This window comes from Schistocerca serialis, chromosome 10 (assembly GCF_023864345.2).
Source record: "Schistocerca serialis cubense isolate TAMUIC-IGC-003099 chromosome 10, iqSchSeri2.2, whole genome shotgun sequence".
Lineage (NCBI taxonomy): Eukaryota > Metazoa > Arthropoda > Insecta > Orthoptera > Acrididae > Schistocerca > Schistocerca serialis.
In genome coordinates this window covers 33,942,096-33,959,871 of record NC_064647.1, presented here as the reverse complement: position 1 = coordinate 33,959,871, position 17,776 = coordinate 33,942,096, and the positions used below count along the sequence as shown (strand labels likewise).

Sequence of the window (17,776 nt, the reverse complement as noted above, 5' to 3'; positions counted from 1 at the left end):
TGAAGAGCAGTTGAACGGAATGGATAGTGTCTTGAAAGGAGGATATAAGATGAACATCAACAAAAGCAAAACGAGGATAATGGAATGTAGTCGAATTAAGTGGGATGATGCTGAGGGAATTAGATTAGGAAATGAGACACTTAAAGTAGTAAAGGAGTTTTGCTATTTGGGGAGCAAAATAACTGATGATGGTCGAAGTACAGAGGATATAAAATGTAGACTGGCAAAGGAAAGGAAAGCATTTCTGAAGAAGAGAAATTTGTTAACATCGAGTATAGATTTAAGTGTCAGGAAGTCGTTTCTGAAAGTATTTGTATGGAGTGTAGCCATGTATGGAAGTGAAACATGGACGATACATAGTTTGGACAAGAAGAGAATAGAAGCTTTAGAAATGTGGTGCTACACAAGAATGCTGAAGATTAGATCGGTAGATCACATAACTAATGAGGAAGTATTGATTAGGATTGGGGAGAAGTTTGTGGCACAACTTTACTAGAAGAAGGGATCGGTTGGTGGGATATGTTCTGAGGCATCAAGGGATTACCAATTTAGCATTGGAGGGCAGCGTGGAGGGTAAAAATCGTAGAGGGAGACCAAGAGATGAATACACTAAACAAATTCAGAAGGATGTAGGTTGCAGTAAGTACTGGGAGATGAAGAAGCTTGCACAGGATAGAGTAGCGTGGAGAGCTGCATCAGACCAGTCTCAGGACTGAAGACCACAACAAAAACAATCAGTAATAGCTACCCAGTAAAATTGAGGCTTTATTCATAGTAGTACCATTATTACAGATTTATTCGATTAAATTTGGATGCTGTAAGTCTGACTTGTGTGCGATTCTAAAGTATCGCCGCGCAACGGCATCAAGAACGCTCTGACCCGCGCGCCAATTAAGACAACACGCAGCGCCACACCTCCAAGAAGACCGAGTTCAGTGGTCCCTGTCAACGCTGGTTTAACCAGCCGACCGTCGGTGGTCGGCCCAGGTCTGCTGCACACTGTGGGAGCATCGGTACTGAGTAACACGAGGACGATACTTAGCGTGCGTTCTGCGAGTAGTAATAGAGTGTAAAAGTAGTTGCAAGTAGGAGGTACAGGAAGCCACTTCATAGTGATAAGATAATTTATGTTTCTTTCCTTTTTAGAAATAAAGTGTACTATCAATCAGCAAGTGTTATGTACAGATTGTTTTGGAGTCCTGCCACGGCAACTTCTCTCCTACCTTGTTTGTGTCGGTGCTGACTTCCACAACAGCCGACACAACTTGCATTGAGCACTGTAGTTAAAGTTAGTCTCAATTTATTGGTAATGGATTACTTTATCAACGTCCGCGGCTCGTGGTCTTGCGGTAGCGTTCTCGCTTCCCGCGCACGGGGTCCCGGGTTAGATTCCCTTCGGGGTCAGGGATTTCCTCTGCGTGGAGATGACTGGGTGTTGTGTGTCTTTCAGCATCATTTCATCCTCATTCACTCGCAAGTCGCCGTAGTGGAGTTAGAGAACTTGTGGAGCGGCAGCCGAACCGCCCCTCCAGGGGTCTCCCGGCCACCAATGCCAAACGCTTGTTATTATTATTATTGTTATTATTTTATCACCTTCTCTTTTGTTAATGTATACCTACACCCATTCAGCATCGCTGAAGATTATTCTTCTATACGTGGTCTAAATAGCACTAAATGAATAGTAAGTGATTTGTGAGTGACAACAACCACCACACGATTAAATGTGACACGTGGACAGTGGCACCAACCGACATTCATTCCCCACATGGCGGTATTTGGCAGTAGGACGGAAGACTATATCTGACTGAGTTAACTTACAAATTACAGAAATTTTTACATTCATCTAAATAACAACTTTTGAAATACATAACAAATAACAATATCTTGAACACATTGCTTCTTAGAACTACTTAACAAAATACCTTCCAGTCTCTAAATTTAAATTGAACTCAATCAATTGACAGCTTAAACATCTATAGTTATGCCACAAAATGTCTCATAAACGGAAACAGCACCAAATGCATCAAGAACTGTAAAAACCTAGCTCACAAGAAAATTACATCAACATCTAAAAGATTGAGAGTAGCTTAACAACTGTTGAAACACCATGCTTAACAACCAGAGGATTTTTAAAAAACCATTTAATGGTAGTAACACTAATGTTTAAAACAATGATTACAGACTCTGACATTAGCTTACAAATTAAACATAAAAGAAACGTAGTTTCCCTTTGCTAATGAACTTCGATGGTTCCAGGTTTGAAACACAGACAACCCTCCTAAAACCTGGCTGTTATTACAAATCCACCTGGTTCCAGTACAAAAGTGAAAATTGTTACATCTTAATTTTGTAAGAACAATCAATTATCATCTGTGCTTATACTTTACATAACAATAAAACATTAGGCCAATGTTTACCTGAAACAATTCAGTGTCAGACACAAGAAACATCAACACGTTAACAACATCAATTTAACGAACGTCTCTCTTGTGTCACGAACGATTTTAATGTTTCAGAAATCTCTTCCAAAGCCAACACGTAACAAGTTCAGAGCAGTAACCACTGTCCACTGGGAACACATTCATAAATCAGTTTAAACAGCAACTGATCCTGAATATTTGCACTATTAACATGTAACGAAAACTTAAGTCATTGTGGCATTTAACATAATTTCTAATTTCCTGTTCATGTTAGAAACAAGAAACAGAACCGGCCGGTGTGGCCGTGCGGTTCTAGGCGCTTCAGTCTGGAACTGCGTGACCGCTATGGTCGCAGGTTCGAATCCTGCCTCGGGCATGGATGTGTGTGATGTCCTTAGGTTAGTTATGTTTAAGTAGTTCTAAGTTCTAGGGGACTGATGACCACAGATGTTAAGTCCCATAGTGCTCAGAGCCATTTCTGAACCAAGAAACAGAAGATTGTTCAGTCACTGCGACTATGCATAAACAAACAATACTGGCATTTTTGGCGCACCTGGCGGTATATTTCTAAGCAGCATATATGATAATTTCTTGCGCGTACTCGTATTTTCATTACTTTTCAGTAACTGAATCTCAACAGTATTCCAGTTAAACCACAAAAGAAAAACCATGTGTAGCATTTCAAGGATTTCGAGAGATGGAGGGTAGAACGAACTGAGAGCTCAATAGCAGAAACCTGACTTCATTTTAGAACTCACTATTTACGACTTATCAAACCACAACACTCACATTGTTCGTAACAAAAATATTGTCGACCACTGTTATCTAAATCTGGACAGGAAAATAACTATGGGCAATAATGAAAAGATAATTAGTTCATTGTTATGTAGTGAGATGAGGCTGTAAGATGCAGAATAAACGGATTTTTAACGGAATACACATCTACATCTAAATGTACACCTACACTATGCAAAGTAGTATGAAGTGCATGGGAGAGGGTACGTCACATCGTTCAAGCTACTAGGATTTCTTCTCGTTCCATTCACGTATGGAGCGTGAGAAGAATGATTGTTTACATGTCTCTGTGAATGCTGTGATTGTCGTAATCTTGTTCTCACCACCCTTACCTGAGGGATACGAAGAGAGTTGTAGTATATTCCTAGTTATCATTTAAAGCCGGTTATTGGAACTTTGTTAGTAAGCTTTCTCGGTTTAGTTTACGTCTGTCTTCAAGAGCCTGCCAGTTCAGTTTCTTCAGCAGCTCTGTGTCACTATCCCACGGCTCAAACAAACCTATGGCCGCTCGTGCAGCACTTTTGTGTATACGTTCAATATCTCCTGTTAGTCCTATTTCGTGAAGGTCCCACACACCTGAGAAATATTCTAGAATGGGTTGCATGAGTGACTCGTCAACACTCTTCACTGTACACTTTACCCTGGTGTTCTACCCATAAACTGAAGTCTATCATCTGCTTTACCAACGACTGGGCGAATGTGATCATTCCACTTCATACCTTTAAAAATTAAACGACACGAACAGCGAGGGTCCTAACACACTTCCCTGGGTCTCGCATGATCGATGTTTTCGGAATCAATGTTGGCTACTATGGAGAAGGTCACTGTTCGAGATACCTCATTATGTTTGAGCTCAGCGTATGTTCTAAGATTCTACAGCAAATCGATGTCAAGGCTATAGGACGGCAGTATTGTGGATCACAACTACTATCCTTCTTGTAGACGGGTGTGACCTGTGCTCAGTTTCAAAGATTTCAGCTGTTTCTCAGCACCACTAATACTTATTTCATTCTCCTTTATATTATATTGGGCCAATTCTCCTGGGTTTTCCTTTGTAAAAGAAACATTTGAATACGGAGTTAAGCATTTCAGCTTTTGCTTTGCTACCCTCAGTTTCATTTCCTGTCTTATTCGCCAGTGACTGAACACTACCTTTGGTGCCACTGTAAAATCTTTACATATGATTATTTAAAAGAGATTGAGAAAGAGTTTCATCCTCTGTGAACGTCATGGATATACACTGAAGCACCAAAAAATCTGGTATATGCATGCGTATTCAAATACAGAGATAAGTAGACAGGCAGAATACGGCGCTGCGATCGGCATCGCCGAGATAACAAGTGTCTGGCGCTGTTGTTAGATCGACTACTGCTGACACAATGGCAGGTTATCAAGACTTAAGTGAGTTTGAACGTGGTGTTACAGTCGGCGCACGAGCGAAGGGACACAGCAACTCCGAGGTAGCGATGAAGTGGGGATTTTCCCATAAGACCATTTCACGAGTGTAACTTGAATATCAGGGATCCGGTAAAAGATCAAATCTCCGAGATCGCTGCAGCTGAAAAAAGATCCTGCAAGAACGGGGTCAAAGACGACTGAAGACAATCGTTCAACGTGAAAGAAGTGCAACCCTTTGCAAATAGCTGCAGATTTCAACACTAGGCCATCAATAAGTGTCAGTGTGCGAACAATTCAACGAAACATCATCGATATGGGCTTTTGGAGCCAAAGGCCCACTCGTGTACCCTTGGTGAGCGCACGACACAAAGCTTTATGCCTCGCCTGGGCCCACCAACACCGACATTGGACTGTTGATCACTGGAAACATGTTTCCTGATCGAACGAGTCTCGTTTAAAATAGTATCTAGCGGATGGACGTGTACGGGTATGGAAACAACCTCTTGAATTCATGGATCCTGCATGTCAGCAGGGGACTGTTCAAGCTGGTGGAAGCTCCATAATGGCAGAGGGGTGTGTGCAGTAGGAGTGATATAGGACCCCTGATACGTCCATATACGACGCTGACAGGTGAGACGTACGTAAGCATCCTGTCTGATTCACCTGCATCCATTCCTGTCCATTGTTAACTCTTACGGGCGATTCCAGCAGGACAATGCGACACCCCACACGTCCAGAATTGCAACAGAGTGGCTCCAGGAACGCTCATCTTCCGTTAGCCACCAAACATTATTGAGTATATCTGCCCAGCAACGTGCTGTTCAGAAGATATCTCCACCCCCTCGTAGTCCCACTGATTTATGGACAGCCCTGCACGATTCATGGTGTCAGTTCTCTCCGCGCAGTACTTCAGACGTTAGTCGAGTCCATGACACGTCGTGTTGCGGCACTTCTGCATGTTCGTGGTGGCCCTAAACGATATCAGGCAGTTGTACCAGTTTCTTTGGCTCTTCAGTGTAGGTACTGTGCAGCGGCGCGCTGGGAAACGCGGCCTGCAGCTACCGAACAGTGGAAAATACCGCATTGCCACCTCACGAAAATGCTCGTCATTGCGTTTGACGTCATCCGTCACAGAGGACAGGTGCCACTTTACTAGTCGCGGCCGTTACTGCCTCGTCATTAGCGGAGGTACTGGATGCCGTTATCTTATCCTTCCACCGCGCGAGTCCATTGCTTACGTAGCCGCCTGCCGCTGACCGCCTGTCTCGCTTTCTAGGCGACGCAATTCAGCAGTAGCGCGAGAAGCAGCAGCAAGCATGGCAGGCGCGGAGCAAGAAACGGTGAAGGTGCGCATCTCGCAGGGCGAGCTGCTCGGCCGCCGCCGGCGCACAGTGTGGGGGTTCCCCTACTGCTCCTTCCAGGGAATCCCCTACGCGGCTCCACCGGTCGGACCGCTGCGCTTCAAGGTGAGTGCCCGCCCAAATTATGTAGTAGAGATGGGCAAACTGATATACGTAAGTGTTTCGCAACAAATGAAACAGTACAATGTAATGTTCCGATACGCTGTTTCGAAACAGTGAAACAGTTTGTGTTTTGTAATCTAATAAACCTACACATTTTATCATCTTGAATGTCTGCTGTATAAGTATGCCCATATAAACACAAACACAGTTTGTGTTTTGTAATCTAATAAACCTACATATCTTATCATCTTGAATGTCTACTGTATAAGTATGTCCATATAAACACAAACACAGTTTGTGTTTTCTAATTTAATAAACCTACACATTTTATCATCTTGAATGTCTACTGTATAAGTATGTCCATATAAACACAAATGAGGTGCGAGAGGGCTAATCATGTCGCAGAAAGTCTGAAAGTATCACTTAGGCGTCTTGGCAGTTTCGTATTTCCTGCAGCAAATGCGCTGCTTTCGTGTCGTGTGACTTTCATACTTTTCCATTGGCTGAGGACAGCCATAGCTGAAGACAGAAGAACCACCACGAACGGGAGGTGGGAGCAAACTGCAGAAACAACGGATACTCTACTGGGGTTCGCACACTCCGTTAGTATGGGTAATATACCCATCCTGCTAATTTCCATCTACACAAAGGGAATCATTGTGGATAATAGGCATAGTGACTATAGACTCACAAATAACGCCAAATAATTCGAATAAATAACAAAATATAACAGACAAAAATTTTGTCTTTCAAGGTGTTCCGAATCGTTACTATAAATTCACCATGCTTCCCAGCCCTTCCCGTTCACCATTACACTATCAGTGATATATGTCAAAAAGATTGCTTGCAATTATACCTACATCAAATTTATGTATATGTCTAATAACTGTCAGTCTATGCCTTTTTTTATCCAAAATGTTGTAGGCTTACTTGCGTTTCTTAATATGACTACTGTATATGAACAGAGAAGCGTATGTTATAGAAAAAGTGTAATTTAACTGAATGATTTTCACATATTTTTTATTTTGAATGTGAATAGTATGCGTTCTTTTATTGTTTGGTTAGTGTTTATAAACCAGACGTCACGCCATTTTGGAATAGGACAGTCAGCTAGAAACGAAGCTTTATTTTCGGATATCTTAAGCTTCATGCTATTGCTTGTCAAAAAGATTTCGACACTCTTGAAAGAGTTTCATGAGGTGGTATGTTGTGTTTCAGTACCTGTGCCGAGCCCGAATCTCGTCCGACACAGAGTGAAATGAAACATCACTGTTTCGATACAATTAGTCCGTTCCAAGCACAGGTGGACTGAAAGAGCCTTATTTTGAAACAACGATACAGTTTCTGTGTCTGGCTCGAGATCGAATCTGGTCCGGTTATCTGAGACAGGGTGGAATGAAACACCACTGTTTCGAAACAGTGAACCACAGCCGTTCCGAAACACTTAAACAGTTCCACGTATCGATACACTGTATCTAAACATAGAAACAGTGGCCAAGTCTATAATGTAGACGAGAGTGGCGTAGAAGCAGAGTGGGGAATGGACGTCAGTAATCTCTGTACTACGTTGAAGCAAACGTAACATCAGTACATCCAGCCAGAATGCGACTGTTCAATGAGATTTGAAACAAGAAATGCGGTGACTGTCGACCACAGTCAAGACTTTCAATGCTTCACAGTGCCTTATGGTGTCAGTCACGCAAGAATAACAACGAAATACCTGGCACATAAGGAGGATCTGCAAGGCATTCGGAAATTCCCGTTTTAAACCTTTAGGACTCGTAGAGGGGAGTGAGTACATAATATTTAGAATAGGAACCCATGTCCGGAAATGACATCCAGCGACGCTATAGAAAGCCAAAATTATAGGTGCCAGCACCTGTAAATGTTTCTATATACAGGGTGATTCTGTGATAATGTTACAAACTTTCATGATGGAAATGGATAAATGTATCAATTTGAGGAAAGGGTCCCTGTACGGGAAACGAACGAGTCTAAGGCTACAGGCGAGATTCATGGTGATATCTCTAACAATGAAACACATGTACCGGTACTGTTGCTGCTAAGAATGTAGGTTATGCACCTTTCAGAGATGGTAGTGTGAACCAAAGCAAGTAAAAATATCTAGCAAACATGGGCTCTAAACTGCATACCTTAAGCCTTATGAGCACTTGTTCCGTAGAGGAGATGTGTTTCACAGTAGCGAAGATGAACAGGTGCCCATAGCTCTACAGTTATGCATTTTAGGGCCCATGTTTACTGGACATTTTTTCTTGTGTTGGTCCACACCAGCCCCCTCTGAAAATTGCCTACATTACAATCTTAGTAACAACATTACCAGCACATCTATCCCACTGCCAGAGGTATCAGAATTACTTTCGACTCCTTTGTTACTGGTACAGAGACCCTTACCTCAAACGGATGTATTTATCCGTCTCCATCACCCTTGAAAGTGTCCGCCCCGATAGATGAGTGGTCAGCCTGAACGATTGCCTTCCTACGGGACTGGGTTCGATTCCCGGCTGGTCGGAGATTTTATCCGCTCATTGACTGGGTGTTGTCTTCATCATCATTTCATCGCCCCTGCGAAACTCAACTCGCCCTCTTTTCACATGAAATCTTGCGAACCATGGATGAAGGTTATCACACGGATGCCATATTCCTTGACTTCCGGAAAGCGTTTGACTCGGTGCCCCTCTGCAGACTCCTAACTAAGGTATGACCATATGGGATTGGTTCCCAAGTATGTGAATGACTCGAAGACTTCTCAAGTAATAGAACCCAGTACGTTGTCCTCGATCGTGAGTGTTTATCGGAGGTGAGGGTATCATCTGGAGTGCCCCAGGGAAGTGTGGTAGGTCCGCTGTTGTTTTCTATCTGCATAAATAATCTTTTGGATAGGGTGGATAGCAATGTGCGGCTGTTTGCTGATGATGTTGTGGTGTACGGGAAGGTGTCGTCGTTGAGTGACTGTAGGAGGATACAAGATGACTTGGACAGGATTTGTGATTGGTGTAAAGAATGGCAGCTAACTCTATATATAGATAAATGTAAATTAATGCTGATGAATAGGAAAAAGAATCCTGTAATGTTTGAATGCTCCATTAGTAGTGTAGCGCTTGACACAGTCACCTCGATTAAATATTTGGGCGTAACATTGCAGAGCGATATGAAGTGAGACAAGCATGTAATGGCAGTTGTGGGGAAGATGGATAGTCGTCTTCGGTTCATTGGTAGAATTTCGGGAAGATGTGGGTCCGCTTATAAGACACTAATACGACCTATTCTTGAGTACTGCTCGAGCATTTGGGATCCCTATCAGGTCGGATTGAGGGAGGACATAGAAGCAATTCAGAGGCGGGCTGCTAGATTTGTTACTGGTAGGTTTGATCATCTAGCGAATGTTACGGAAATGCTTCAGGAACTCGGGTGGGAGTCTGTAGAGGAAAGGAGGCGTTCTTTTCGTGAATGGCTACTGAGGAAATTTAGAGAACCAGCATTTGAGGCTGACTGCAGTACAATTTTACTGCTGCCAACTTACATTTCGCAGAAAGACCACAAAGAAGATAAGAGACATTAGGGTTCGTACAGAGGCATATAGGCAGTCATTTTTCCCTCGTTCTGTTTGGAACACGGAGAGAAGATGCTAGTTGTGGTACGAGGTACCCTCCGCCACGCACCGTATGGTGGATTGCGAAGTATGTATGTAGATGTAGATGTAGATGTAGATCCCCATCCGTGGCGCAGGTTGCCCAATGTGGCGTCGAATGTAATAAGACCTGCACCAAGGCGGCCAGACTTGCCCCGTAAGGGGCCTCACGGCCAATGACGCCAAACGCTCATTTGCATTACCCTTTGATGTTTGTGACATCATCACGGAATCACCCTGTACGTAGAAACATTTACAAGCGCCGGTGCCTGCGACTGACGCTCTGCAAAGTCGTTGGATGACTTTTCGGACATGGATTCCTATTCAGAATATTATGTGCTCACGCCTCTCTACCAGTCTTAGAAGTCTGTTACAGGAATTTCCGAACACTCTGCATCTACAGTGGTGCCACAGTATGTGGCGCTGATGTACCGATCCCAAAGACTTATCTGTGCCGGCGTTAAGTTGAGCCTTGACAGCAGTGTTCTCAGATCTACTGTTTTGTAGGAGACTTTTTTTTTTAAATCTACTTTACTCCAGCTAAAAAGCAAATAATAGGACAAATATTCTGGTTTTTGTCACGTTCTTGTCCACACAAATAAAACATTCCCTGCGTCAGCCACTTGTTTGTTTTGCCATTAAGCGTTTGGATGGTTCACACCATAATCTTGAGATGGAGAATCGTTTATTTACGTGGCTGGTGTTGGTGAAGAGTACAGACGTCTTTTCACAGTCGCAGACCAAGGGCAGTGTAGGTTACTGCAAACTTATTTTGACATTATATAAAAATAAATGAGAGATGTTTTATTTCGATCTTAGGCTGTTATGAGTCGCTGCAGTGTTCAATAAGAGTCTGTAGAGCTTCCCCGGTGCGTTGCCTTTGCCCAGGCACATACCATGAACAGAGGTTTCAAATAAGATCCATGTTAAGGATAAACTCAGAGAAACTTGAGTCAGGTCATGAAGCTGATAGGAGAGAAGACACTGGGGTGAGGAATTCACTAATGTCCATGTCCTATGCATATGAGCGTCCTACCTCTTTTGGCTTGCCGGCCGAAGTGGCCGTGCGGTTCTAGGCGCTACAGTCTGGAACCGCGAGACCGCTACGGTCACAGGTTCGAATCCTGCCTCGGGCATGGATGTGTGATGTCCTTGGGTTAGTTAGGTTTAAGTAGTTCTAAGTTCTAGGGGACTGATGACCTCAGAAGTTGAGACCCATAGTGCTCAGAGCCATTTGAACCATTTTGAATCTTTTGGCTTTTTTTTTTTGTTGTTTACATGAGTCTACATGACATCGGTACTACTAGTAAGAAGTAAAAAATTCCAAATATGGCAAAATGTTTTGACGTAGACATCTCTGAAACTGCCAGATAAGTCGAAAAGCTAGTTCCCTTCTTTTACATATCCAAGTCTGCCCAGGACGTATTTGCCTTTCTTGTGCTGTGATAGGAGCATTTTTCATTCGGGAAACATGTTTTTTAAAACTGTAAAATACAATGTAACTCACCACATTACAATATTTTCAGTACGTGGGCATAAAGTATCTCCCTAATCCCGCCACCTCTTGGTATTGTGAGGGTTAATCTGGCAGAAACTTTGATTTGAGCTCGTTCTGTTGTAGAATGAGAGATTCTCCGTTCTGGAAATACATTAATTCCCATCGCCTCCACACAGCTGAATCATCAGCTTGTCTTTCGAATACGTGCAGCTTGGACAATGAAGTTTTACTCGTTATGGCCGATTTACCTTGTGTGATGCAAATGTATGTCCAAGTGATAGGTACAAATACTGCAGCATCAACTGAGAAATATAACTGAACCTGTTAACGCTTTTAACACCATTAACTGGGAAGAAGGATAGGATGGTAAGAGAAACTGTGGCACCAGGCGAAAGAAAGGCACCAAAATGACGATTTCCGCGATGTCAAATACCTATAAAGGTCTCAGATACGCATACGAGGGTTGGAACTTAATAGTGGCAACTATTTATTTACATCTTGTACAAAATAGATACTTGTTTCTAAGTTTTACTGACCTTCAGAGTAGTGACAAGCATTGTGTATAACCCGTTGCCAGCGATGTTGAAGTCATAGGATACAGTGCCAGTTGTGTTAACAGTTCGAGCGGCGCGATCTATTGCCGAACGAATTTGTAGCAGTTATGAAGCGAATCCCGTGAAGTGTTTCCTTCAGTTTAGAAATCGAGTTGAACTCACGAGGGCTTAAGTCAGGGGAGGGCAGTAGGTGGTATAGCACTTAGCAGCCCCATCAGTCAAACAGATCAGTAACAGCTTGCACTGTACGTGCTTGAGCATTGTCCTGCAAAATGATTGTCAGGTCCTGCGGAAAGTGTCATCACTTCTAAGCTGGTCGTAGGTTGCGCTCCAAAAATGAACAGCATAGAGACAGAAGTGATGACACTTTCTGTAGGACCTAACCATCATTTTGCAGGACAATGCTCAAGCACGCACAGTGCAAGCTGTTACTGATTTGTCTGGCTGATGGGACTGCTAAGTGCTATACCACCTACTTGCACTCGCCTACCGTACGCCCTCGTGAGTTAAAAAACTGTTTTTATCTTTATTTCTATATTGTTTTATTTATTGAACCTGATAAGATTAGGGCCATTTGGTCTTCTCTTACAACGGACCAGGGTGTCACATACAGAGTACCTTTGTCACATCATAGTTACCTAAGAAAATTACCTAAGAAAGATTTTAATATGACAAATAGTATTAAAATGATTTGTGCGTTTCAAGCGACAATGTGAGTAAATAATAGAACTAATGAAGTTAATATTAGCAGCACTTGTACTGCTGCAATTGCTGCCACTAATAGTGATAAATAATAATAATAATAATAATAATAATAATAATAAGAAGAAGAAGAAGAAGAAGAAGAATAGGCCTCCGGTATGTTCTGCCAGTCGTAAAAGGCGAGGAAAAGAACAAACCACTAATAGGGCTAACCCCCCTTTTAGTGTGATTACTTGGTTCAGGACAGAACTAAAGAAGCCTCGGACAAGCGCCGTCATGGTCGGGGACGACGCTTGAACCCTATGCCCGCCCACAATGGTAACAACACTGCTAGCCAACCTGAAAATGATTTAAATCCAAATAGAGGTGTTTTGCAGGATATGCTTCCTGCAACCACCCTAGAAGGAAAACAAAGACAGAGGATGAGATGGTCAGATGAAGTTAATCGACACCTCATGTTCTGTTATTACCAAGCAACAAACCTAGGAACCAACACAACTGGATACAGATCACAGTATACACAACATTTATTACCAGATACCCGGAATTAAAATTTTTAACAGAACAACGACTAGCTGATCAGATACGTGTAATAATAAAAAATAACAGGATACCCCAGTCAGAATTAGAAAACATCAAACAACAAGTACAAGAAATACTGGAACAAAATAATGTGCAATCAGAAGAAGAAGAAAATACAGTAATGGACTCAAACATCCCAGAGCAAACAAACAAAGACCAACACGCATCAATTAAACAATCAGAGGAAAACGAAATCTTAAGACAGCCACCAGAACAAGCACAAATAGAACACGAAGAGACACACGTGTTAGATATAGAAGAGAAATTTCAGCTGACATATATAGAATACAAAGACACAAATACAGACATCAGACCATTTTTGCATAGACCGCCAAATAACCCAGAAGTCGAAACAACAATAAAAACTATCAACAGAATCATACACAACAAAATAAATGAAAATACAACTATGGAAGAGTTACAACTACTGGTTTATATAGGAGCACTCACTACACTAAATATACACACTAGGCAGAGATCAGAACAAACCAACACACAGAAGAAACCCACAAAACCAGCATGGCAACACAGGCTACAGATCAGAATAGAAAAACTGAGAAAAGACATCGGACAGCTAACACAATTTATAAGAAATGAAATATCAGACAAAAAACGAAAAAGGTTAGGTAAAATCTCACAACAAGAAGCAATAGAGCAATTAGATGAAAAGAAGCAGAAATTACAAACATTGGCCAAACGACTTAGAAGATACAAAAAAAGTGAAAATAGAAGGAAACAAAACCAAACATTCAACACAAACCAAAAGAGATTTTACCAAACAATAGATAACACACACATTAAAACAGGCAATCCACCAAACATAACAGACATGGAACACTTCTGGAGCAACATATGGTCAAACCCGGTACAACATAACAGGCATGCACGGTGGATACAAGCAGAAACAGACACATACAAGATGATACCACAAATGCCTGAAGTGATAATTTTGCAACATGAAGTCACCCGAGCAATTAATTCTACACACAATTGGAAATCCCCTGGAAATGATAAAATAGCAAATTACTGGCTAAAGAAGTTCACCTCAACACATTCACATCTAACTAAATTATTTAACAGTTACATTGCAGACCCATACACATTCTCTGATACACTTGCACATGGAATAACCTATCTGAAACCTAAAGATCAAGCAGACACAGCAAACCCAGCTAAATATCGCCCCATAACATGCCTACCAACAATCTAAAAAATATTAACTTCAGTCATTACACAGAAATTAATGACACATACAACACAGAACAAAATTATAAATGAAGAACAAAAATGCTGCTACAAAGGAGCACGAGGATGTAAAGAGCAACTGATAATAGATACAGAGGTGACATATCAAGCTAAAACTAAACAAAGGTCGCTACACTACGCATACATTGATTACCAAAAAGCCTTTGATAGTGTACCCCACTCATGGTTACTACAGATATTGGAAATATACAAAGTAGATCCTAAATTGATACAGTTCCTAAACATAGTAATGAAAAACTGGAAAACCACACTCAATATTCAAACAAATTCAGATAACATCACATCACAGCCAATACAGATTAAGCGTGGAATATACCAAGGAGACTCATTAAGTCCTTTCTGGTTCTGTCTTGCTCTGAACCCACTATCCAACATGCTAAATAATACAAATTATGGATATAATATTACTGGAACATACCCACACAAAATCACACATTTGCTATATATGGATGATCTAAAACTACTGGCAGCAACCAATCAACAACTCAACCAATTACTAAAGATAACAGAAGTATTCAGCAATGATATAAATATGGCTTTTGGAACAGACAAATGTAAGAAAAATTGCATAGTCAAGGGAAAACACACTAAACAAGAAGATTACATATTGAATAACCACAGTGACTCCATAGAAGCGATGGAAAAAACAGATGCCTATAAATATCTAGGATACAGACAAAAAATAGGAATAGATAATACAAATATTAAAGAAGAACTAAAAGAAAAATATAGACAAAGGCTAACAAAAATACTGAAAACAGAATTGACAGCAAGAAACAAGACAAAAGCTATAAATACTTATGCTATACCAATATTGACATACTCATTTGGAGTAGTGAAATGGAGTAACACAGACCTAGAAGCACTCAATACACTTACACGTTCACAATGCCACAAATATAGAATACATCACATACATTCAGCAACAGAAAGATTCACATTAAGCAGAAAGGAAGGAGGACGGGGATTCATCGACATAAAAAACCTACATTATGGACAGGTAGACAATTTAAGAAAATTCTTTCTAGAACGAGCAGAAACTAGCAAAATACACAAAGCAATCACTCATATAAATACATCGGCTACACCACTGAAATTTCATAACCACCTTTACAACCCTTTAGATCATGTAACATCAGCAGATACGAAGAAAGTAAATTGGAAAAAGAAAACACTACATGGCAAGCACCCGTATCATCTAACACAGCCACACATCGATCAAGACGCATCCAACACATGGCTAAGAAAAGGCAATATATACAGTGAGACGGAAGGATTCATGATTGCAATACAGGATCAAACAATAAACACCAGATATTACAGCAAGCATATTATTAAAGATCCCAATACCACAACAGATAAATGCAGACTTTGCAAACAACAAATAGAAACAGTAGATCACATAACAAGCGGATGTACAATACTAGCAAATACAGAATACCACAGAAGACATGACAATGTAGCAAAAATAATACATCAACAACTCGCCATACAACATGAACTAATAAAACAACATGTTCCCACATACAAGTATGCACCACAAAATGTACTGGAGAATGATGAATACAAATTATACTGGAACAGAACCATTATAACAGATAAAACAACACCACATAACAAACCTGACATCATACTCACCAATAAAAAGAAGAAATTAACACAACTAATCGAAATATCCATACCCAATACAACAAATATACAAAAGAAAACAGGAGAAAAAATTGAAAAATACATCCAAATGGCTGAGGAAGTCAAGGACATGTGGCATCAGAATAAAGTTGACATCATACCAATCATACTATCAACTACAGGAGTCATACCACACAATATCCACCATTACATCAATACAATACAGCTACATCCAAACTTATATATACAATTACAGAAATCCGTAATTATTGATACATGTTCAATTACCCGAAAGTTCCTAAATGCAATATAACATATACCGTACAGTTAAAAGGAAGTGACACTTGATCAAGGTCCGCGTCACGTCCCATTTTTAACCAGACTTAACGTCTGAGAAAGTAAAGAAATAATAATAATTGTAGTGGCAGACGTAAAAAGAATTTATAGATGTAAAAAATAGATGCCTTTTGACATGGTGAGTTTTGGCTGGCTCTGAGCACTATGGGACTCAACTGCTGTGGTTATCAGTCCCCTAGAACTTAGAACTACTTAAACCTAACTAACCTAAGGACATCACACACATCCATGCCCGAGGCAGGATTCGAATCTGCGACCGTAGCAGTCGCACGGTCAGTTTTGGGAAAAGGAACTTTATGAAGATTGCATCAGCTAAGAAAGCTAGGAAACGAGGAAGATATGATTGGAAGGAAGGATGTGTACTAAGACAGTGGTAATCAAATGGTTCAAATGGCTTTGAGCAGTATGGGACTTCACTTCTAAGGTCATCAATCCCCTAGAGCTTAGAAGTACTTAAACCTAACTAACTTAAGGACATCACACACATCCATACCCGAGGCAGGATTCGAACCTGCGTCCGTAGCGGTAGCGCGGTTCCAAACTGTAGCGCCTAGAACCACTCGGCCACCCCGGCCGGCCCTCGTGAGTTCAACTCGATTTCTAAACTGAAGTAAACACTTCACGGCATTCGCTTCAGAACTGCTACAAATTCATCGGACAATAGACCGCGCCGCTCGAACTGGCACTGCTAAGAGTAACCTACGACTTCCACATCGCTGGCAATGGGTTATACACAATGCTGGTGACTACTATGAAGGTCAGTAAAACTTTGAAACACGTATCTATTTTGTACGTGGTGTAAATAAATAGCTGCCACTATTAAAGTTGGAACCCTCGTATATAGGGTGTTTCAGCTAGAAACGCTCAAAGCCTTAAGGGTGGATGCAACCTGCAGTAGGTAACTGACAGAATGTTTAGTGATGAAATGGTTATTGCAATGAGATGTTCTATCATTTTCCTGAAAGCACTACTCAACGCATCTTAATGACGGCCTGTAGACGACGTGTAAAGTTGCTGGTGTCTCGGGATGACACTCTAGGATGGTTTATTTATACGGTGCAGACACTAGCCAAACATCGGCTACATGACAACGTACTCGTTGGATACTGATACCGGGTTTATTCCACGTCATTATCTGCGGCAGACTGAACTTCGTTTGTGTGTGCATTCTGGCGTGCCTTGTGAACGCCATTGTAAGACTACATTCTGCCGCCTAACCAAACACGACTGGGAAGCAGCGCATCGGGGAAACTTATCGCTCGGGGATTTCAGCAACTTTACATCTCGTCCACAGCACAGGCCGTGTAACAGGCGCACTGAGTTGTGTATTCAGAAAATGTCCACTCATTTCATACTTTATTTAAATGAATATTCAGCTACCAGAACGTGCATCTGCACACAGCCAGTTATGTACAGGAGTTTGCTACTGCACCCAAATCTTGGTACATTGCTGACTGAAATTG

General features: G+C 41.4%; 1 protein-coding gene across 1 annotated transcript in view; it reads left to right on the top strand.

Annotated features, from left to right (window-relative positions):
- The first annotated feature begins 5,889 nt into the window (after positions 1-5,889).
- The window catches only part of LOC126424768 (esterase FE4-like), a 168,773-nt gene continuing 156,886 nt past the window's right edge, over positions 5,890-17,776 (top strand). The window contains exon 1 of the mRNA XM_050087518.1: positions 5,890-6,079. Within this exon, the coding sequence (XP_049943475.1) occupies positions 5,930-6,079 (150 nt within the window). The 5' untranslated portion in view covers positions 5,890-5,929. The remainder of the gene's footprint in view (positions 6,080-17,776) is intronic.